At 43.0% G+C, this 24,887-nt stretch overlaps 1 protein-coding gene across 1 annotated transcript in view; it reads left to right on the plus strand.

Moving 5' to 3' along the window:
• Positions 1 to 1,048: 1,048 nt before the first annotated feature.
• The window catches only part of KIAA0232 (KIAA0232 ortholog), a 57,048-nt gene continuing 33,209 nt past the window's right edge, over positions 1,049 to 24,887 (plus strand). Inside the window, 2 exon segments of the mRNA XM_042464380.1 lie at positions 1,049 to 1,268; positions 17,247 to 17,317. Of these exon segments, the coding sequence (XP_042320314.1) occupies positions 1,049 to 1,268; positions 17,247 to 17,317 (291 nt within the window).

Here is a 24,887-nt window from a genome sequence, read left to right on the forward strand (position 1 = left end):
TAGCTCCTCCAGGGCAGTTCTATGGTCAGTGTCTGTCGGACGTTGACCACAGAGTTGCACCGGAGGACCTAGAGATTCCTTAGAGAGTTGTCCTTTCATGTAAAAACATGGTGTTTTGGTTATTTGTGGTTTTTGCACATTCACATGGGTCTCGTGCCCCTAACCTCAGTGAATGTGGAGGGACAAGTGTAATTTGAAATTAGGTTCTGGAGTTCTACAGATACTATGGACTGCTAAAAGACCAATAAAAACAGGTTTGGAGCAACCGAAGCTGAACACTTAAGTCGAGACTGTCATACTTTGGTCATATCATGAGAGGACAAGGCTCACTAGAAAAGGCATGCTAGAAGGCAGTAGGGAAAGAGAAAGACTGCATTACAGATGGATAATGGACTCAGTGGGCATGATGTTTTTAACACAAAGGTCTCATTTTAATGCGTTGCCAGTGGTTTTGTGTCACAACTCCTCACACTCAGTACTATGTGGGAACTACGACTCATGCGTAACATTAGTACAACAAAGAACCATGACTTAAGGCTGCATCCACACTGGAGAAATAACCCGGTTTGGAACCACTTTTAACTCTCTTCTTGGCTCAAGGCTATGGAATTCTGGGAGTTGGAGTATGTTTGGCACCGCTTTAACTCTTTGTGTGGCGCAAGGCTGTGAATTCTGAGTTGGAGTTTGTTGTGTTCTGCTCTAGGCCCTTAAGACTCCAACTCCCAGAATTCCACAGCCTTGAGGCACACAAAGAGTTAAAGCGGTGCCAAACCGGGTTATTTCCCCAGTGTGGATGCAGACTGAGGATTCTGTAGCGTGTGGTACATGAGGAGGAGTAGGCCAATGTGTCTTGCTTTATTATAACGTGTTTCAGGGGGGCTTCTGTGTGTGAGGTAAAACCACCAGAGGCTCCGCCTCACGAGGCGGAAGGTGAAACTGAGTAATCCGCCAACGGTCGCAGGAGCATAGCGAGCCCCTCCCTCCCCCTCCAAGAGCCCTTTAAGGACACGGCTCGAGCGCATGGCTCCGCCCCCTTACGACTGAGGCGATGCAAAGCCCTCGCGAGAGGCGGAAGGATACCAAGGAGGAGCCGAGCGTTCGCAAGAACACAACTGCGCATGCGCAGTGGAGGGAAGAGGGCGCCCGGCCCATCCCGCTGTTCCTCCCCTCGGCGGGGCCGGCGCCGGTTTACGTAACGCCTCTCTCCGGGCAAATTCCGGCTCGGTCCCGCCGCCTCACTCGGGACGGGTCGCCAGAGGCCCCGGCAGGTAAGGACCAAGTGGAGGGGACGGGGGAGGTGAGGGGAAACCGGCCCTTCGCTCCCTTCCCTTCTAGGCCTGGGACCCACAGGACGAGAAGGCAAGGCCTGGTTTGGCCCCGCGCCCGGAGTCCCCGCGATGGAGTCCAAAGGGCCTCCGACGCCTCCCCAGCGGCCTCTGCGAAGGCCAGGGTGGCCGTTGGAGTAATCAGGGTCGACGCCGCTCCCGCGGCCCTGCGTCGGCGCCGCAACGAACTACCATTCCCAGAATTCCACTGCGCTGAGAGGACGTCTCTCTAGGAATCTGTAGGTCCTCCAGCGCAACTCTATGGTCATCCTCTGCCAGACACTGACCATAGAACTGCGCCGGAGGAGCTACAAAGGTCGGCTGCAGTGTCCTCTCTAGGAATCTTCTTCAGTGCGGTTTTGGGTTCAAGGTGACCATAGAGTTGTGTTGGAGGAGGACCTAGATATTCCTAGAGAGAACATATTAGAAGCATAGAGTTGGAGGAGACCTCAGGGCCATCCAGCCCAGCCCCATTCTGACATGCAGGAACTCTCAATCAAAGCATATTAATCCAATCCTCGAATCATCAAATCTGCGAATGTCAAAGCTGCAAATATGGAACGGTGAGTGTATATAGTTTCAAGCCTTGAGGCTCCTCTTCCTCAGGTGAAGGGTCCCAAACTCTCTGCAGAAAATAATCCGCTTTGTGACCACTTGACAATGCAAGCCTAGGGAATCCTGGGAGCTGCAGTTTGGTTAGACATTGACACAGCACCACAATCAATTGCAATTCTCAGGACTCGCCAGCAGATTAAAACTTAGGTAGCCTCTCCTTTCCAGTTTGGCTATGCAGCCTTTAAAAGTAATAAATAGATATAGGTCAAAGATTCCCAAAATAAAGCGGCTTAGGGTCACTTTGGAGAGGGCACCTGTATCCTAAGAGGCCAGAGACCTGCTCCATTCCTAAGGGCCAGAGAGCAGCTTTGGGGCAGCTTCTGGCCTCTTAAAACGTGTGCGTAATTTAAAACAGCATGTCTCCAACGTGACCTGAAGCAGCTTTGTTTTGGCCTGACTGTTTGGGCCCTCAAGTTCTCAGGGCTCCCCAGCACTGGGCCAGGGCAGTTAAAGCGGTCTTGAACTGGATTATTTCTGCAGTGTCTTTGGTACCAAAGGTATTAAAACCATACAGGAAGGCGGAAATAGCTGCATTTTGTCAAGAATTCTCAATTTAGGTGATTTTCTTGCAGGCAAGCCCCTCCTCCTCCTGGGCACCCAGGAAATAACACATACTTTTAAAAAGGACTATTAACAAGACAAAAAGAGGTGCTCCTCTTGAATAATGTTTAAGGTTTGAGGGGGCCTACTGTTATGTTAACCATTTTGCACTTCAATTTGGATGTCTTTCCTTGGGAGTTGAAGGTTGTTGTTCGGTCAAGCAACCTCTACTTTCAGCAAATCCTGTTCTATAAGTTTGAGAATCTTATTTTAGCTAGAAGCGTGTCTTGAAGCATGTCTTTAATGCAGTCTTTAACTTAAATACATAATTAGTGTACCCGTTTGAATGCACACCCAAATCTAGGTTTACTAATTTTGTGGCACGCCAGTGGTGTGACGAGGTTAGCTCTTAAGACCTAAATTGCAGACCATTGACCAAAGCTAAAAACAAAACATGTGATTGGAAAGAGCTCCCAAGGTGATAGAGCAGGAAAAACATCTGGAACAGTGTAGACATTACAAATGAAAATAAAGTACCCTTTAAGAACTTTAAAATTAAAGTACTGTTTAAGAACTTTAAAAACCGTCTGAAAATAGCTCTTAAAAACAATTTTAAAAGGAACAAAGCAGACACAGAGGTTTCATTCACCAAAGGCCATGCAGAATGGCTCTGCTGATGTAAATGTAGACTCAGGGCCTGAACACACAGGGCAAAATAAAGCTGCTCCAGGTCACTTTAAACAGTACACTTCCAAAGTGGCCCAACACAGCTTTATTTTTGCCTGTCTGTTCAGGCACTAAGTGACTGAGACGTTCCAATACTATTGTTAGCATACACATCTTTGAATCATAGAGTTGGAAGAGACCGCAAGGGCCATCCAGTCCAACCCCCTGCTATGCAGGAACTCTCAATGAAAACATCCCTGACAGATGGCCATCCAGCCTCTGCTTAAAGACTTCCAAGGAAGGAGACTCCACTACACTCTGAGGGAGTGTTTTCCACTGTTGAACAGCCCTTGCAGTCAGGAAGTTCCTCCTAATGTTGAGGTGGAATCTCTTTTCCTGTAGCTTGCATCCATTGCTCTGGGTCCTGTTCTCTGGAGCAGCAGAAAACAAGTTAGCTCCCTCCTCAATATGGCATCCCTTCAAATATTTAAACAGGGCTATCATATCACCTGTTAACCTTCTCTTCTCCAGGCTAAACATCTTTCCTCATAGGGGCATGATCTCCAGACCCTTCACCATTTTGGTCGCCTTCCTTTGGACACGCTCCAGTTTTTCAACATCCTTTTTAAATTGTGGTGCCCAGAACTGGATGCAATATTCCAGGTGGGACCTGACCAGACAGAATAGAGTGGCACTATTACTTCCTTTGATTGAGACACTATACTTCTATTGATGCAGCCTAAAATTGCATTGGCCTCTTTAGCTGCCGCATCACACTGTTGACTCATGTTCAATTTGTGGTCTACTTGGACTCCCAGATCTCTTTCACATGTAGTTTAATTCAGCCAGGTGTTCCTTATCCGATATCTGTGTATTTTGTTTTTCCTCCCTAAGTGCAGTACCTTACATTTCTCCCTGTTGAATTTCATTTTGTTAGCTGTGGCCCAGCTTTCTAGTCTATTCAGGCCATTTTGAATTTTGGTCCTGTCCTCTGGCGTATTAGCTACTCCTCCTAATTTGGTGTCATCTGCAAATTTGATAAGTATGCTCCCAATTCTGTCCTCCAAGTCATTGATAAAGATGTTGAATAGCACTGGGCCCAGGACAGAGCCCTGTGGGACCCCACTGGTCTTGTGGTAGGACTTGAACGTACCAGTGGAATCTGAGTATGAGTACATTTTTTAAAAAAATTATCTAGATTCTTAATTTTAAATATGTGGGGAAAGTTATAGACTATACAGGATTGAAAAGAGAAAATGAAGAGAGAGAGAGCATCTGTGATATTTCTTAGCATATCTACCATAATAGTTCAAAGAAATAATTATTCTCCATGTCCCTGTATCCAGATGACATTAACTTATAATAATGTTCCGATTTGGGCTTTAGAAATGAAGATGAGTGTATACCTAATTGCACCCTGGAACCTGTGTACATTGTAAACTTAGGTACTAAGGTCTCTAGTGGATGAACTTGTTCTAGGGCTCAGCGTTGGTTTTCAGTATTGAGTCTTAAAATTTGGAATAAATTAAGTAACAGTTAAAATCATACCTGAGTTTGTGTAAGCCCATTTTCTAAAGACTGAGCAACTGTCTGTAGATACAGAACAACGTGATTGTAGTACAAATAGAATTTTTAAGAAGGCAAAATGTTTTGCCGCTCATTTCTGTCTTAAACTAACTAGACTTTAAGGAAAAATTCACCTTACCCATCTGTGAAGTACTTAATTTACCACATGAAGTAAAGTATATAGAAGAAATCCACCTACTCTTAGAATGTAATTGATCCAGCTCTTGTCTGGGGTAATACCATGCATATTTAAAGTTCATTCGAGCCTCTCATGGTTTTGGTGTGCATATATGAGAGACAGAAATGCAGTTTAAAATGCAGATATATAACATACCTAAAATGTTAACACAGTAATGTGAAGTCAAAGGCTTTTGTGACTGGCATTCACAGTTTTGTGTGGGTTTTTCGGGCTATGTGGCCATGTTCTAGCAGAGTTTATTCCTGATGTTTTGCCAGCATCTATGGCTGGCGTCTTCACACAGTAAGATGGATTTGCAATCACATTTCAAGTTTTATTATCAATTATTACAGGGAAAGAGATGCATTTTATCCTTCAGAGGAAGGAACTGGCCAAGCCACCTTTGAGTATTTGGTGTATAAGAAAACCCTATGAAATTCATGCAGTCAACAAAAAGTTAGCAGGTGATTTGAAGAAATATACCCATACCATCCCATGTTAAAGTGTGGAGGGGGAATGCCACCACTGAAAGAAATGCCTTTCCTTGGTTATTGCTATCACTGGACACCAGGGAATGATGGTGAGGCAGCTAAACAAGCAGTGAAAAAATCCCTACACACTTCTAGGTTTGCATGCTGTGAGGCTATGCATGATGGGATTGCATTCAGTTCTATTTGCGGAGACTATGATCCAGCACCCAGAGTAACTTTGTGTAGAACAATTTTCTTTGGTACCAGGTGGAGCAGTGTGATGACATTTTAAAGCTGGAAAGACATAATTAGTGATGGGTGGTAATGTATGTCAAGTTGATGGAATTTCCTGAGTTGTATTTAACTCTGACAATACAGCTTTGGCCTGAGGTGGGCTCAGGCCCAGCACTACTTTTGAATAACAAAGAACACACCAACTTAGGACATTTAGCATTTATGTAGTTCACCTTTCCTCATAATTCTAAGTCTGCAAATATGCAACACTAGGAAGAACACTGTATTGAGGAATAAATGGACTGAGCAAGCATCCCGTGATGAAATAGCTTAGTATTTAATTTTTACAGTTGATTTGCTGCATGTAGATTATCAGCAACGACTGTCAGCCTTAGCCAAAGAAAGATCAGAATGAGATAAGTCTTTCTAAGTCCAAGATAACATGCAGTTGCTTAGCCTCTTACTGCAACTGAAGAAAAAACAATGTTTTGCCAGAGATTTTGGGAGAAAGAGAGATTCTGGAAGAAACCTGAAATATCAAACCTAAATTAAAAAAGTAACACTACTCTATGACTGTATAGTATTATAATTTAAAATTCATTTTTATTGGCATAAAGCAGTGTAAAATGTCTATAGCTTAAATCCTATTATTTGTCCCAGCTAAAGTAGAATGATAGAATCAGTGGGATTTACATAACTGACTAATTCAGTTGTCGATTCAGTAACTCTATGCAAGTTGGGACAAAAAAAATTAGATCTGAGCCTTATTCAGACTCTTTAAAGATAGACAATGTAAGTGATGGAGCGATAGGCCGCTAGATCATGTTAGTCAAAATTATTTCTTGGTGTCTTTATTTTATATCCCGTCTTTCTCCTAGTATAGGAACTCAAGATGGCTAACAAAAAATGTAAAACATTAACATTATATTTAAAAAACATAAAATGATGAAAATGTATGAAATTGAAAACATTAAAAATATTAACATGTATTTAAAAGCTACATACATCCCTTAAAATCTGAATCACACAGCATTTACAAGCCCAACCTTCATCATTTTGAAAATGCCTGAGGACACAAAAATGTTTTTACCTAAAGATGTGATCCAGTACCCATTTGACTGGGAGTATGCTTAATGATATATCTTTTGCCAAGGGAGAGAACAGAGTTGAAAAAGGAAAGTAACAATCTTTCTACCTTGACATTATTATGCGAAAAACAAGAGGAAAAAGTATGAGATAGATGTTATGTTTATGGCAGTTAAGATACCAGTAATGACATTTTAAGTTGTGTACCTTTTTTTACAATACAGTTGTAATGACTCCAAAGGTTATCATAAATGTATGTATATAAAAGGCAAGCAGGAGGAACTCATCTTTTAGAAATTAACATATGAAATCCCTCTAATGTACTAGGTGACCTTGGATAAATCACACACTCTCAGCCGCAGAAAATCCCTGTAATAGGGTTGGTTTAAGGTCCAAATGACTTGAAGGCACACAACAACAACAACAACAACTGTAACCAAGGAGGAGCAGTTCAGTCCAATGTTTTGAAATTAAATTCTTCAGCACTTCCTCCTCCTCCTCCTCCACCCCTGTAAAGCCAGTGTAAGCTACTTATACATACTTACCTAATGGTAAACCAGTGAATTTGGAGGAACTGACTTCTAAATATACACTCATAGGCTGACAAATGTTACATTAAATGTATGGAAACATTATCTGTCCTTGGTATTTACGTCATTCTCCATTTCTGTACAAGGTTTGTGTGTCACCGGTTGAACTCGGATTTAATTATAATCGGTATTTGAAAGACTATGTTGCTTTTAAACCAGCATTTTTAATTTGAACTTTTGGGACTGCAGAAAACTGAAGGCATTCATAAGTAGAACAATGTCTTTCTGAACTTTTACATGCTAGTACGTTCCTAGATTGTACCTATATTGGAATCATCTTTCAGTTTGTTTCATGTCATGTGGAAGAGTCAAGTGAGAAACCACAGACATTTTGTCACATAATGATTCTGGGCATTACCTGTTACTGAATGTCTGCTGGCAGAATGGCAGCAGAAAGTGCTGTAGCAGGAAGGTGAAGGGAAACAAGTTCCATCTGAGGGATTTTAAGATTTAGTTTTTACCAGCTCCCTGTGCAAGCAGTGTGTGTGGCAGACTTCTGGATTTAATTTGTGTACCAAGTACCTGCATATGTGTTGTGGTGTTTGTAGTACTTGAAAAATATCATACCTGAAGAGTGTTGCTGGTCCTGTCATATTTAGGGGCAATATTATTACCCAGAAATCAGCATCCTGGTACACCCAGCAGGGGAGCCATCGTGGTGTAGTGGTTTGGGTACTGGATTAGGACTTTGGGAGCTCAAGGTTTGAATCCCCAGTCAGCCATGAAAACCCATTGGGTAACCTTGGGCAAGTCACACTCAGGGCTGGTACAGACCAGCAAGAAAAGCCAGCTTCCAGCTGGCATGGAGATATGGTATGCACATGATGCACACCCCCAAGATGCCTGGAAGCCGGCTTCACTCCGCCTGGCTGCCCACCCAGCAGACAGCTTCAGGGTGCTCTGGTGGTGGGATGTTTGCACGCCACAGAAGTGCCATAAAGCCACAAAGGGGTGAGAAAAGCTGGCTTTTTGCTGGTTCAAAAAGGAGTGGCATTTTTCTGTTTCTATTTGGGCTGGCAAAAAGGCTGATTGGGGCCACGGCCCCAACCTGGCTGTCTCAGGGGCAGCTTCAAGCCGCCACTTCAGGACGGTTTGTTTTGCCCCTCTCTCAGCCTTAAAGGAAGGCAAATCAGACTTGCCATGAAAAACCTATAATAGGTTTGCTATAAGTCAGAGTAAACTTGAAGGCACACAAGAACAAATATTTTCCAGATGTTTTGATTACAGCTCCATTTGCTCTAGATAGCATTATTAATGTTCAGGAATTATGAGAATTTCCTGGCTCTATTATAATTGCTAATATTGGTACCTTTGACTCTTGAGAGATTGATAGCAGTCAATGAAAAATTCCTGTGTTAAATACTGTTTTTAAAAAGTATTTCACTTACTTTGTAAGGAAGTATTTTGAAAGATATTCCTTACATACATTTCCAACATTTCCGTTTTGTTTTTGTGGCTGGGAACTTAATTTTTATAGAAAGGTTTCCCAGTTTTGATAATGTGTGGTGTGATATATTAGGTTAGAAACTGTGAAAATGAGCATGGAGGGCCCTTGATAGAAGTACTGTTTTGTCAACAGCTGTTAACTTTTCTTGGAACCTAAAAAAACAATCTAGGGGTAGCCGCGTTGGCCATATAACAAATCCAATAACATCCAAATAATGATACCTTTATCGGGACAACCAAAAAGCACAATTACATGTTGCAAGCTTTCGAAGCCAGACTGGTTCTTCATCAGGCAAACAGGAGAAAAAATGGAAGATGTTAGTCATTGGCTTGCATTTTTTGTTTCTGGTCTTAGTTCAGATGGTAGGGAAGGCTATCTGCAGGGTGGCACCTCCTTCCCCTTTGGCCATGTGGTCACTGGTAGATTTTCAGAGTCAAGGAAATTTAATGTCCATTTGCAATTCAAAGAAGATGTTTCCTTGGAATCCAGCATGTTTTCTTCCTCTGTGAACCCACAGGCTGCTATGTAGGTAGAGAACACTGAATTTCCCAAGAAGTCTTCATGTTTTGCATCAGGAAAACCTTAGGTGGTGTAGACAGTATGCCCCATTGATTTCAGCAGAGTGGAACTTCTTTTTCAAATCAGAATCCTCCTCAGATTGCAAGTCTATAAATAAACAAAATGGTTCAGAATAATTAAATAAGGAACAAAATACAAACGTGATACTGGTCAGTACCAGCCAAATCAAGATGTGGTTATTAAAGCTGTTTCTTTTACATGCATCTTGTGGGTATTATATCTCTTGATTTTGAATCATGGTTGTAGAGTTTATAATAATATCTCTGTCAAATGTTCAACTATAGAACATCTTCCCAAAGATCTTGATGGCATTCTGTTAGTCTCCTCAAGTACGTACAGTCAGCCCTCCATATCCACAGAATTTTAACCATGGATCCAAGATCTACTTTACAAAAATGTTTTTAAAATGTATTAATTCCAAAAAATCAAACCTTCGTTTTGCCATTTTATATAAGTGTCACCATTTTACTATGGTGTGGTATTTAATGGGACTTGAGCATCCACAGGGGATCCTGGAACCAAACCCCAGTCGATACCAAGGGCCCACTTTATCTGCATTTACAAAATGAGTAAATGGGTACTATTTCTCAATAAGAGAGTCTTGATTGGTATCTCCTATTCTTATATGGTCTGATCATTTCTCAAGCAACCAAGTAAAGTGTCCCATATATGGTTCCACCATTTCTCTAATGTTAAACTGCGTGTTTTCAAAGCAGAAGCTATTTCAAATTGAGCTGCTAGTAAGAAACTTTTAATTAAATATTTTTGTTTCAAATTTTTGTTTTCCTTTAGGTATAAAGGTAATAATAGTAGACCAGAACAGAACTTTATCTTCTGTTTGTGATGGTAGAAATTAGTTTCTACAGGTTTTGCCAAAGTTCATTAATATTCTGGCAATGCAGCCACATGTGCATTGGGTGACTTTGGGCAAGTCACACTCTCAAGAAGATAATGATAAACACCCTCCAAGGAAACTTGCCAAGAAAACCCCATGATAGGGTCGCCATAAGTCAGGAACAACTTGAAGGCATGCAACAACAATAATTTGATGTTCCTGTGAGATATTAAGGCATAACATTTGAGACGAGGTCCAAAACACACTGCAGAAATAATCCAGTTTGAGACTGCTTTAACTGACCCAGCTCAATGCTAGGGAATTTTGGGAACTGTAATTTTCTGAGATGGTTAGCCTTCTCTGACAGAGAGCTCTGGTGCCACAGCAAACTACAGTTCCCAGGATTACCTAGCACTGAGTTAGGGCAGTTAAAGTAATGTCAAAATGGATTATTTCTGCAGTATGTTTTGGATCTTAGGGAGGTTAACTCTTAAATCCTGCACATTTATTAAAGTTGTTCAAAATAACTTGAAGAGCTGGGAAAGACCTTTCAAGGATGTCCATGTGTAGGAGAGCATTATTCGCATATAAACTGATTTTTTTTCAATTTCTCCTTAGAGATGGGACCTTGTATTTTAGTACTGAGTCTTCTAGAAGAGTGGAACATATTTCTGCTTAAAAATTCATGATCTTGGACTGCAGGATTGCAGATTGTACCTATTGAAGATTCTAGTGTGCTACCACTTATAGTTAATAAAAATGTTTTAAAATAATGCAATTTACTAATTTTTTGAGGAGTAGGCTAAAATAAATTTTATAGCCCTTGCTTCTTAATGAATGATTACAATTGGACATTATGAGTTCTGAGGTAAGGCTGGGGGGAAAGAGAAATGCTGCCTTGAGTCCTGTTGGTTATCCCAACTAGAGTAGATTCATTGGCCTTAATCGTATTGGAAATCCCAGTAGAGGAACTTGTGGATTCAGTTGGATTCCTGTATGTGTTGACTCCCCATTCAGTAACTGATTTTCTTTAACCTGAGATAGGGTGAATCCTGGATTGCAGATCTGACCTGTAAAAAATTATTTAAAATCACGTATTTTCTCCCCATGAAGAAAATTTTGCAGTGGTACAAATAAGATGGTATTTACCTGTGTTTGTCCCCATGTACAATCTTCCATGACAACACTTATGTTTCTCAGTTTTTCCCCTCATGATCTATCTTTCACAGGCTTGTTGGGAATGGGACCAAAAGGCAAGGCTGTATACGGAACAGGAGGTGCATCCTCAGTGAATTGCTGGCCACCTGAGCACATACCACAAACTCTGCAGCTGTCTTTCTTCCATCTCTTTTGAGAATTGGCAGTGGGAGTGTACAGCTGTAGGTTGCATGGCCCTATGCTTAGGCAGCTGCTAGCCTCTGAGTAGTACCAAGCATTATTGGTGTGCTATGTAATTTCAGGTCAAGGCGGAAAGACATGGGGATCGTGCCTTCTTGCCTGAACTTAAAAGTACCAAAGGTCCCAACTGGAACTGTTGCTTCTCAGAGGAAGACAGCTGCCCTGAATGCCATATATTCTGCAGCTGTCCCTTCTTTATCAGTATCTTTCAGCACGGGGTGGACAGCTGAGGGTTCATGGTTGGACACTTGGGCAACTGTTTGCTTATGTGCCACTCTCCTTGCCTCTATAGTCAAGACTATAGTGACAGAGTTGTGGGGGAGGTTGGGTGGGCAGATATCCAAGTTTCTTGTTATGATGCTTAGCTGGTAAACACAGCAGGGAACCAAAGCAGCTGCTAGCATCAGTGATGCCAGTTAGAGGGTCAGAGAGCAAGAAATTTGGGTAAGAGCTATACATGAGAATCTCTTGTCTGCCCCATCTGAGAACTGATGTTTGAAGGCTGGGGGGAGGAATAAGCCCCATGTTTAGTCCCTAAAAGGTAGCTTTGTTTAATACAAGTGTATGTTCTAGCAGTGTAAACTGTGGCTGGTGCTTCCTCTTCCCACCAGAAAGACAGAAATAGTTTACAGTATTTCACAAGCTTCCTTTTCATCATGTGTGTGTACGGGTGCACACGTGCGAGAGTATGAGAGAGAATACAGAGTTGCATTGTCTACTTGTAATTTTCTTACTTTTTGTGGGATAGCCATCTCTGGCATGATCCCTTAAAAGCTGCTTGTAAATGAGCCAAATGGGGCCAAAAAAGGTTCTTTACTCCTGCTGTATAAAATATCATACTGTAAGCAACATACTGTATGCCATTAAAACATTTTAAAACTATAAATGCAACAATTAACAGTAGTTCCACAACTGTATCTGTATTCATTCTAAATGCAGTGTTTATAAAATATTGGAAAACCCAGTAGGTGTATGGCAAATCCCAAACAGGCTTGGAAGCAATATTAGTCTTTCCTGAATGCAAGGACAGTTGCAATGGAAGAGCCAGAATGAGGTAAGCAGGTGTTTTAATTATGTTCACATATGCTCACTAAATTAAAATACTGTGGACCTTCCCCATTTGTTGGCGTTAGGGGCACAGGAACCCTGTGAAATTGGGAAAACCACAAATTTTATACACACACACATACATATACATACACACAAACACACACACACCTGAGACAACACCCTCCAGAATAACTCTGTGGTCTATATCTGCTGGATGTTAATCAAAAAATTGTGCTGGAAGACCTGCAAATGTTTAGAGAAGTGTTCTCCTTAGGAATCTCCAGGTCCTCCAGCACAACCTTTGGTGGAGGTTGACCATAGAGTTGCATTGGTGGGTCTAGAGATTCCTAGAGAGAACCTATTAATCAAATCAATGAATAATCAAATATGCGCAAGTCAAATTTGCAAATGTGGAGGGCTAACTAGTGATTAATTAAAAACCTATGCAAGTTATGTCCTCATTTTGTTAAAATTAGAATATTAGCATGGAATGGATCAGATTTTTGTTCCTCATAAAATGTTACATGGATAGAAGAATCATAGAATCCTAGAGTTGGAAGAGACCGTAATGGCCATTCAGTCCAACTCCCTGCCATGCAGGAAATCTAAATCAAAGCATCCCCAACAGATGGCCACCTAGCCTCTGTTTAAAGACCTCTAAGGAAGGAGACTTCACTACACTCGGAGGGAGGTTGTTCCACTGTCGAACAGCCCTTACTGTCAGGAGGTTCCTCCTAATGTTGAGATGGAATCTCTTTTCCTGGAGCTTGCATCCATTGCTCCAGGTCCTAGTCTCTGGAGTAGCAGAAAACAAGCTTGCTCCCTCATTAAATGACCAGTAAGGTTCATATATTTAGTTGCTACAGGGGGAAATGGTATCTAATTATACTTTACAAGGCACAGAATATCTTTTAATTATTATTATTATTATTATTATTATTATTTGCAAGTTTGGGAACAAATTGACTTTACTATTGAGGAGACATTGAAATTGCTAGCTAGTGTGTTCTAGTACTACAAGATTACCTTATTTCTTAGCAGAAACAGAAAGGAGTATACAGTACTCTTATAGTTATCTCTCATGAGCATTTTTGAGGCCAGTGTTTTACAAAGGGAAAAATAAAATATATGGCATATAACGAAAGATGAAGTTAACAACTGGAGCAACTTTCAAGCAGTTTATACAGGGCAAAAGATGAAAGAGGAAACTGGTAAAATTATAGACCTCATTCTTCCTCCCAGCTGTGATTTTGTTTGGAAAACTTATTCTAATTTGTGTCATGTTACCTCACATAGTGCATTCTAGAACGAATCCAGTCCCCTCATCCCATATTTGTAGTGGTAAGGGGCACAGCACCTTCCGTGAAAGTAGAAAAACAGCAAATAATCAATATTTCCCAACAGAGAAGGAGGCCAGGCATCCTAACTTTGGGTAGCTCTGCCCACTTGGCTTCTGATAGGCAGGGAGAGAAGAAACAATAGACCGGGGCCTGGCCCCTCTCTCATGGGCTGGGTAACCCCAGTCTTCTTCCTGTCTAGCTCCTGGTAAGACGTGAATCCTGTTTGCTCTTGCAGCCATTTTTGGATTACTTCTCAGCTCCCCGGTCTCACCTGGTTCTCCTCTTTCTTACTTCCCTCTCCTTAAAAAAAAACAGTTTTCTTTTCCTCCTATCTTTTTCCTTTACCCTCCTTTCCCCCTCTCTTGGGACTATGGCCAGTGAAGAGGAGACCAGATCTCCAGGGGAGAGCACTTCCACACAGTCCGGGCCAGTCCTGGCTTTGCTGGCTGCGTACCCTGAGGCTTTCCCACCACAAAGCAGCCAGATGGTGGAAGCACAGCCACAGTGGACAGAGGGGTTTCCTCTCCCTTCTGCTGCTGAGCCTGGGCCTCGCAAGCGACCCAGTCAGGGTCGGAGGACAGAGAGCCCCTGATGAGGACTCCAGATGGAGGGGAGACCATTAGCTCTTCCCCTTGCCTGAAATGTTGTGGTTCAGGGCCTTCCTAGCCCAGGAAGCCCCTGCCATCGCTAGGGCCTCCCAGGGAGGGGGCGAATCCACCGCGCCACAACCTGCCGGGGTCGCCACGCCGGCTTGGGTTAGTGGGGCTTTCAGCGCTCCATGGGGGCCACCTTTTCTCATGTGGCCAGGCCCCTTTTATCCCGGCCAGTTCCCCCCTTTTCCCCAGTGATATGCCTGCTGGGTGGGGAGTTCCTTGGCTTGCTGATGCAAGCCACGGCTTGCTTTACCTGGCGGGGGGGGGGCACACCAGTTCCGTCACCAGGAGCCAGTCATCTTGCCCACATGGCTCACCCTGGGGGCAGCCATATTTGCTGCATGGCCCACGATGGGGACCGCCATCTTGAACCGTTGCTGGAAGTGTGCCATTTTGCCCCGACTAAGCCCGATGGCAGCCACCATCTTGGGTAGGCCACCAAGGGCGAGTGCTTCCTTGTTGGCACCGGGGGTGGGATGGCTGCACTTCGGATCTCTGTCTGATCCTCCTGTGATCTTCCCTCACCAGCAGGCCAGCCCTTGGAAGGGGCAGAATCCCAGCCCTCAGGGGCTTCATGGGGAGGGGGTCCAGTGGCGCCTCCACTGGATGGGCTGACCGACCAGGGCACACAATAACATCCTCTAAACTCACTCAGACTTCAGCTGAGTGTAAGGGTGAGGATGATGAAGCTTCATGTTCAGACTCTGAACAATCCTACCGCCCTCACGTAAAAGGCCAAGACATTCTCATAGGTCCACCAGCCATAAGAGACCCCACTCCTCTCACTCTTCCGAGGAGGACATCTCAGGAGGAAAATCTGAGTCCTGTCATGGCCAGCCAAGATCAGCTCTCGGAGGATGAGCCTCCTCCAGAGCAAGGGCTGATTGAGGCAACACCAGGTGCTGTTCCTGCCCTGCCAGGTCCCAGCTGTGATCCTCCAACCCCAGAGGAGGAAGTTCAACCAGGTCCTAGTGCCGAAGAGAGACCTTCTATGGTACCACTTCCTAGTGGGGACTCTGGGGACGAAGCTTGCATGCAGGTGCCTTCTTTCAAAGAGAGAAGAGCTGAGAGTGCTTGCAGGCGCAGATCACAGAGAATTGCCGAGAGGCAATTAGCCAACCAGCCTCAGGTGGCACGAGGGAGAGTTTCCCTTACTTAAGTGGGAGAGAGACTAATGCTGGTTGCTAGAGTTTATTGCATGATCTCTCGGCGTGATTGCTGCTAGCACTAGCTCCTAGTATCTGGATTCTTTGTTACCTTGACCTTGGACCGGACTTCGTTATCTCTTGGCTGTTTTGACCTTGGACTGTTTGACCAATGTTGTTTGTACCACTTCCTAGTGGGGACTCTGAGAACGACGCCTCGCCACTCTGGAATTCTGAACTCGGCTTGTTTTCTCGGACTGCTCTCAGACTGGTTCCTTGCAAGGTCTGCTTTACTTTCACTTCCACTGTGCTAAGGCTCTGTTATCAGCTACTGTCAAGTGTCTGCTGGCAGCATTCCCGAACAAGTCCTCAGACTCACAGTATGAGGAGGGCAAGCTGTCACACGATGAGGGGGACGACACTAAAGATGCCCCCATGTCTTCTCGCCTCTTTAAGCCAGAAGATTATGCCCCTTTTGGTCAAGAAAACTACCAAGACCCTGGGTATTAATTTACCTTCAACCCAGGCAGCCCCACTGGACTCGGACCTTCCCAAAATCAGCGAGGATCTGTTCCCAGTTACATCACCATCTGTCCTAGAAGTCCCATGTCTCCTCGATTTCATGCAAATTATTAAGGATGAATGGGACAGGCCAGTTGCCAATAGGCCCAATCACAGTGTTACCCACAATCACTATATTCTCCATTCAGCTGTCATGAATAAATTCAAGGTCACATTGGTCGATGCACCGGTGTCGGCCCTTGTATCCTCCACGGTCTTCAGCAAGGACGGGGAGGATACTCTTAGGCCCTCTCCAGACGGGCCTAAAGTGTGCCCCCGTCACATGCTAGGGGTTGGCCGAGGGCGCACCACCCATACTGGCCTCACCCCTAGCACATGACGGGGGCGTCAAAATGGCGGCACCCTGTACACATGGGAGCTGCCATTTTGACGCGATGGACGCTTAGCGCCCCACACATCCCGACATCATTGTCAGCAGCCCTGTCTACCAATGCCTCCTCTGGCTGAAATTTGCAAAGCAGCTACTTGGAAGATACCTTCCACGTTTGTCAGACACTATAAGCTTGACCTTTTTCAGCCAGCCAAGATGGCCTTTGGTCGTAGGGTTTTATAACAGATTATCGCTGATCTGCCTTCCGCACCATCAGGCTCACTCAGTGTGCTTTTCTAAATCCCAAAGTTAGGATGCTCAGCCCCTTTCTCTGCTGGGAAACGGAACATTAGACTTAACTGATATACGTCCCTTTCCTGCAGAGAAGGTCCGAGCATCCTCCCCACCCTGTTCTTGCCTACTGGCGCAGGTGGGCGATGTTAGCTAAGTTCTCTTGAAGTCACCATCCTATGTTAATTTTATAGAACCATTGTGGGTGACTCTCTCCTTCAAAAAAGAGAGGAAATTTTAGATCCTTTCTCTTAGCTAGTCATTGACTGAGGTTCCCTGGGTCGTTCCACCCATGAGGGTGGGGCCATGCCCCTGGTCTATTGTTTCTTCTCTCCCTGCCTGTCAGGAGCCAAGTGGGCAGAGCTACCCAAAATTAGGATGCTTGGACCTTCTCTGCAGGAAAAGGATGTATATCAGGTAAGTCTAACATTCCATTTTCTTTTTTTTAAGTGGATATAACACTTCCCTAGGAATCTGTGTCGTCCAGCACAGGTCTGTGGCTGACCATAAAATTGTGGTGGAGGACCTAGAGGTTCTTAAAGAAAACATACTAACCAAATATGTGAATCATCAAATCTGCAAAAGGGAAACTAGCTAATGAGGAAGGGTGATTGTATGTTGTTTGTACAATTAATGCACACTGTGTTATAGTATCATGCCTTATTCTAATATTCAAACAGTTTTTTAATCACAACATATTTAAAAATCTTGTCTCCCTGATGGTAGCATGGAAAAAACTTTCTCATTCCAGGAGTATGGGGGAATGAGTTTACATTCAGTTTGTATGATCCTTTCATCCATGTAATTCATGACTATCATTTTACCTGCCAATATATAATTGGTGAAGTGGGAAAATTTTGCATGTTAATATATCTGAGACATTATCAGATATCATTTGCACTATTTCTAACACTTCAAAATACCATAATAAGCAACTATAGGATTGTAGGGAACACCTAGTACTTGATAGGAAACACCTGAATCCGAATCCCTCTCCCCAGCTCACTTCTTTTGTGATTTCATAGCCATTATGTAGGAGAGCTATTCATATGTTTGATGTTAAACATGCAAAGGCTTGAAATAAATTTATGTCAGTAAAGCATGATGACAGTCTCATTCTTCTTTTCCTCTTACGTACGTACCTAAATCTAAATTCAGGTACATTTCCCATTTGACATGACATGAATCAGTTTTGTGCCCACTTCTGCTCCAATTTGATATAGTCACCCTAAAATCCCCTCATCTCTTATTATTGTTTCAAAATTTGTTTCCTTTCTTAATTCTTTCATTAAGCTACGTTTGGACCCACCTTCTCAATTGTAAGTAATGATGTCTAGGAAATTCCATCTTTTTGTAGGTTGGTCAAATGAGTACCCAGCTTGTCAGGGGCAATTGGCTAACACATTGTAAACTGCTTAGAGATTGCGTAGCATTATAAAAAGGTATAGAAGTGTAAGTGCTATTGCTGTTGCTACTACTGTTCACAGCTAAATATTCCTGGCTGCATTCATATAAAGTGTTTCATTGATGAGACATTTGGACTTTAATTTTACTTTATTCCAAACCTGGAACCTCTCTGATTTGATCTGTGTTTTTTCGTACTGTATCTGCAAACAATAGATATTTCACTGGTATTTCAATATCTTAATGCTCTTAAAATATCCAAGAAATATCCTTGCCTTATGTAATCTACCATGGTTACATTGTTCAGCTTGATAGTAAAAAAAATTGGCATGGGAATGTTAAGAAAACTTCTCTTTTCCCCACTTGGACTAATTCTATAAATTTAAGTTCAACCATCATGTTTTGAGAGAAAAAAACATGCACCCTTTATTACTACTGTCTTATCAAACTGAAAAAATGCTCTTCTTCTTCCAAAACTGATTTTTTAAAATTTCATTCACAACATAGACTTAGTTGGTGTCTGTTGTTTCACTCAAATTTGATGAAGTCATAATTCCTAAATTTCCCACTGAGCTCTGAAGATTTCCTATAGCTATTAAATTCACTTTTACCCTGGTTAATGTTGTATCCAGAAACACTTCTTGTGCCACTTCAAGTCGTTTCCAACTTATGGAGATCCTACAAACCCCCATTTTGAACTTATCAATAAGTTATTAAAGCTTGCTGTCATTGATGGACACATTTTTAGTCTTTTAAAAATATTCAGTTTTAATTATAAGAAAAAATGAAGGCAAGCAAGTAAACATAACATCAACAATACAAGAAAAAACTTTGACAAAGAACAGTTAAATAGCAGTATGAGATGCAGATTCCTCAAATATGGACAGGAAAATATTCTAAGTGATTGCTGAGGTTTGGTCAGTGGACAAAGACTCTAGACATAATGTATTTTGCCATAGGCCTGCTTGAGCAACTGGGGGGTTGTAATCGCTGCGAGGAATATACTGTATTAACAATCTCCATTAACTGAGTCTTGTCTCTTGTGTCTGTTACAAGTTCGTATTGTGTATGAGAGTTTCTCCACCAGACAGGAGTCCTGTACTCTTTATCTCCAATTGTCCATTGTTAGTTTACCTGATTTCCAACATCTAGCCACTTCCAGATGTGCTGTCATGAGGAAAAATGTGATTAAATGCGATTAGCATTAACAGTAATACAGGGATAACAATAAAAGTAGGGCAGAAATGACTAGTCTGCCTCAAAATACTGGATATTTGATCCAGAACCATGGCCCAATCCCTCTTTCACATTAGGGCAGTCAAGCCACATACGCAGAGAGGAACCTATAGCTCCACAGCCCTTACAAGAGGCTGGTGGGACATTTTTAATCATTCTGGATTGGCATTAAGTGCTTGTGAATAACTTTCAAAACTTCTTGCTTTGTAGCAGCTGCTTGTGATTTGTATAGGTCCCATATGTGGGGCCAAGCTGCATTTGGTATCTCTATTTTTAGGTCTGATTGCCAAGATATTTGCACAAAATGGCCCTGGGCATATGTCATCATATCAAATATAATTAAACACAGTATTTAAGTGAGGTAACAAAGCATCATAAAGCACCTTATAAAATTCCTCCGAAAACCCATCTGGGCCAGGAGATTTCCCAGGCCTCAGCTTATCTATAGCTTGCTTTATTTCCTCTAATCGTATAGGGTTATTTAGTAGAAAGGTATGTGAAGAGGCACAATTTGTTTAGATTGAAAGACCTCATAAAGCTGTTCATGTTTAAATCTGATGGTGCCTCAGATGTGTATAACTTTGAATAGAATTTGTAGAATTCCTTCACAATTTCTTTGGGGGCAATTGGAAGTAGTAATGGAAGAAATCGTCCATTTTTCTGTCTTAGGCTTTGCTGTCCTGGCAAGTAGATGGGAGTTCTTATTGCTAAAATCATTATAAGATTTAGTGTAATAGAGTGAGGTCTGGATTTTTCTGGTGTCAAATGCAGTTAGGTCTAATTTTTGTAGGGGAGTTGGGCAAATATCTTCATATTACGTGAGTTTTTAAGCGTTTGGGACGGTTGTCGTATTTCTTGAATCAATGTTTGCCTATTTAGTTCTAGGAGGACATAACTGTCCAGGAAGGGATGCGGTTGGTATATCAATTTTATCTGAAAGATGTCCTGTGCTACTGATGCTGCTTCAGCCTGCTGTGACAAAGCTGTCTTTGCCCCCAGAGGGTGCTTTCAGACCATTTTCTGGACCTTTCTTTGCCATTTTGCTTGTACTGTAATGCTGCTTTGTGAATTCTTCTATTTTCATTGTCTGATATAGTTGTCTGGTGCCTTACAAAGAAATGCTTAGTCATTAGTTTACTAAAGTCCTGTCAAATTGTGTGTGTGTGTGTGTGAAATGTTGTGGCGTTTTTTCCCCAATTACTTCCCATTCATCCAAGGCTATTGGCTTTTGCAGAGCAAAAGGGTGGGGCCAGATGTGTCTCCTCAAACCTTATCTGTGTTTTTCACATGCAAATGAAACATAACCTCTGGCATAGGTCTTGAGAAGGAAGAAAATAATACTCTAGTTTCCAGGCCCCAGTAACTATATTTGGAGTGGGAGGCAGAGTATTATTTCTTCTTTTCCCTCTTCCCTGTTTGGCATTATCCTATGTTCCCTGTAGAGAAAAAAAGACATTTTTGTCCACCACGCAGATTTCTTTTTAATGATATCTGAGCTGCTGCAGTGTTAGGTGTTTTTCTTGTAAGGTAAATATCTTGTAAGGTAAATACGTGGTCGAAAATAAAGGTGTGGCTGTGGGGAAGAGTATTAAATCTGATTATGATTATAACAGCAGAAGTGTGAGGAAATTATTTACTACTTTCAAATGGTCCATATTGTTTCCCATTAGCTTAGCTCTACTGAGTTTGTAAAGAATGATGTGAGAACTAAGCTAGCCCCTCTGTGCGGTTGTTTAATGTAGAGATTCCTAAACTTGCTTGCAAACCACACCTGAACCAATCTTTCCAAGAAAACCCTGAGTTAGGTTTGCCTTAGGGTCACCATGACTTGAAGACACCCAACAATAGCAATGAATGAGAGATCTCCAAGATATCCATTAATAGCCAAGTCCTCCAAATTCTGGGCTGTGGCTTTCTTTATTGAGTAAATCCATCTGTAATATGGCTTTCCTCTTTTCTTACTGACTACTGATTGTAGTCATCACATCTTTTTCTTACTGATCTACCAATGTTCTTTTTGGCCATCCTGGTAGCTGTATAACATCCAGCCCCACATTTGGTACCTCACAGCAAGCTACACATATCACACCTTTGTTGATGAGCATACCTGTACAGTGCGCCTGCGTCATACGCGGGCACACTATATGCGGCTTTAACCATATGTGGGAAGCCGTGCGGGGTGCAAGGGACTGCACGTCCCATTGGAATGAATGGTCCGCGTGCCCTGCCCGTGCCGCCACATGCACAAGCCTTATTCATTCCAATGGGGCTTGAGCATGCGCAGAATTCAGCTTACGCGGGGGGGGGGGTCCTGAACGGGCATGCTGTATTTGTACCCCCAGACCTGCTGTTGTATCTTCAAGCCGTTTCTGACTTACCCATCATGGGGTTTCTTGGCAAGATTTGTTCAGAGGAGGTTTGCTTACCCTGGAGCTGAGAGTTTGTGGTTCACCCAAAGTCACAGTGGGTTTCATGGCCAAGCTGGGATTTCAACCCTGGTTTCCAGAGTCATAGTCTCCTAACACCCAAACCACTATGCCACACTGGCTCTCCTCTGCCAGTTACACTGTCTTTTTTCAGGTGCCCAGTTTACAAAGCTCTTTTGGGCCTGTCTTTCAGATTTCACATGTACAAAGTGTTAGCGTTGTTGCGCAGTGCGTAATTTGTCACGCTGACGTTCTGCACCAGGATCACCACCTCACAAGTGACAGACAGGTGTGTGCAAACTGGAGCAATGTCTCTCCCCTTCCAGAAGCTGACAAAAGAGACTCTAGGCAGATGTCTCTTCACGAGGCTTTTATTCTTCAGAAGTTCCACTATTTACAAGGCTATCTTACAACTCCAACACCATCCACCATCATCCACAACTCACTGCTACCCATACTGTGACTTGTGGCACTCCCCTTTTATAACTAGGGCTCCATGTGGCCTTTTGGCCCATCCTCTTCCTCCTGTGTCACAATGATTTTTGTCCCCTGTCCAGGGTGGCTTTGCAATTTTGCAGGACTTTATTGCACTTGGTGACCATCCTCTCTGAAGTCACTTCCATGACTCAGCACTGGTGGAAAAATGCTTTGTCATTATGGCTGCCAGTGACCCTTTGTTGTCCAGTCACTATTTCAAATACCACATTGTACATTTTCTTAGGACTCTATATCTCAACAGTTTTGGGGGTGAGGTCCAGAGTGCTTGAAGGGTGGCGAAGACAGTGAGCAGAGTGGCAGGAAATGCAGAGATGGGAAGTGAAAAATGATACGATATGGCCTGACACACTGCTAGAACAGAAAGGAGGATTTTTACAAAGCTGAGGGTTTTTTAAAAAAAATTTAAAAATGGAAGACTGGGGGGGGGGATTCAGTCCTCAACCACAAAAACAGAAGCATATTGTCCCAACTAGGATTGGGTTTTTGGAAATATATAAAAGTTAAACAGTATGAAGGAAAAAGTGTGTAGCTTTCTTGAAAAAACAACCATGTATGGGATTTTTCATGATGTTCTCATAGTTACAGAAAACTGCACCAAAAAAATGCTATGCCACATACTGAATTGCAGAACCTGTGATGTGGACTAGTGTGGCTAGTAAGAAAGAGGTGTGTATGTGTGTGTGGATTTCTGTTCCAAATATTTGAGGAGTAGAGTTAACAATAATTTCCAGTATTAGGGTTTTCTAGTACAGTGATATGGGAGACTTTTGGTGAGGGTGGGAATGGGGGTTATTGGGGTTTGGGGATTATTTTAGATGTAACATGGTTTGGGGCTAACATCCAGATGCTACAGTTTTCAGTGCACTGATGTGGAATTCTTCAGCAAAGATGGACTAGTGTGGAGGAAGAAGAGAAGAGATTGTTATCCTGATTCTCAGCATTTTAACATTGCAAACCTATTGAGTTAAATAAATCCTGCAGTTCTGTATATCACTCCTGTTCTCCTTCCCCTCCTCAATTCTCCTTGTACCTGGTCTGGGAAAATACAGTGCGCCCTTGCTTTATGCGGGGGACCCATTCCAGACTCCCCGCGTAAAGCAAATACCACCTATGCTCGAGTCCCATTTAAATGAATGGGGCTCGTGCATGCAGCGGTGCACGCACACCATGGGCACACACCTCATTAGTGCCTATGGGATGCCATGGGCGCATGTCCCATTAGTCCCTATGAGATGTGCCGCCCCTTCTCCCCGTGCTGCTTTCAGTGTGCCCGCACGACATGGGCGCACTGTATCTGTATGCTAGGAGGACAGTGACCATGACAACAGGAGTGACTGCAGAGACCCAGAGGATTAGTTGAGGTTAATGGGCCACCCAAAGTTGAAATGCTGAGAATTAAGTTAGCACCATCTCTTCACCACTCCTTTTCCTCTTCACACTAGTCCATTCCACATACACCAGTATACTGAAAACACTTATATCTGGACGTTTAATCCCATTTTGTATTTGTTTTACTGATTTGGAGGGGCAAAGGAACAGTCTAATCCATGTTAAGCCTAATTTTGGGGGGATGGAGTTCTGCATCCCTCATATGTCTGCTTAGATGGAGTATGGAGGAGGAGGATAACAGAAAGGTGGGGAGTGAAATTCCATTCCAAATACATGGTTTAGCAGGGATTAGGGTTAACAATAACATTCAATATTAGGGTTTTAAGTACACTGATGTGGGAGATTTCCGCATGCAGTTGGCAGGTTTGGGGAAGAGAGATGGTGTTAACTTGATTTGTAGGATTTTAAGGCTGCAAATTCCAATAAACCCTCCAGGTCAATAAATCTAGATCTCTGTGTCACGCCTATTTTCCCCCCTTCTTCAGCATACAGTTGTTTTCCTAGAATAAATACAAGAAGGAGAATTGGGGGAGGGAAAATTGTTTACTGCCTCTGCTCTTAGGCTACAAATCAGTTTATCCACAGAAAGAGGAGCATGAGGAGGGAGAAGTGAGCATTGTCGGGGTCTCTGTTGTATTCCACCAACAATAGTTTGCTTGGGGCCAAGTGGCTGCAACAGTAATAGTGATGATGGGATGCTGCTGCTTCCTCCTCCTCTTGTGGGTGCAAGGTGAGAAAGGATGCTACTGACCTCAGCACCCCAACCATACTTGGCTCAAGGCTAGGTCCATATGGGGGAAGGAGAACAGCAATGGAAGTAGCACTGAGCCAAGGAGATGTGTGGTAGTAACAGCAACCCTTCTTGCGACAGGGCTTAGGCTGCTCTTGTCTTGCTTTCCACCACAGGAAGAGTAGAAAAAAGTGGTGGCAGCCTCCTGCTCTTGGTGTGTGTGTGAGGCAAGGTGGGAGCAGCCTGGGATCTGCTGGTAAAAAGGCAGCTACTGCCATCAGCACCACAGCCCTCCTTGACTCAG

This window comes from Sceloporus undulatus, chromosome 4 (genome assembly GCF_019175285.1).
Source record: "Sceloporus undulatus isolate JIND9_A2432 ecotype Alabama chromosome 4, SceUnd_v1.1, whole genome shotgun sequence".
NCBI lineage: Eukaryota > Metazoa > Chordata > Lepidosauria > Squamata > Phrynosomatidae > Sceloporus > Sceloporus undulatus.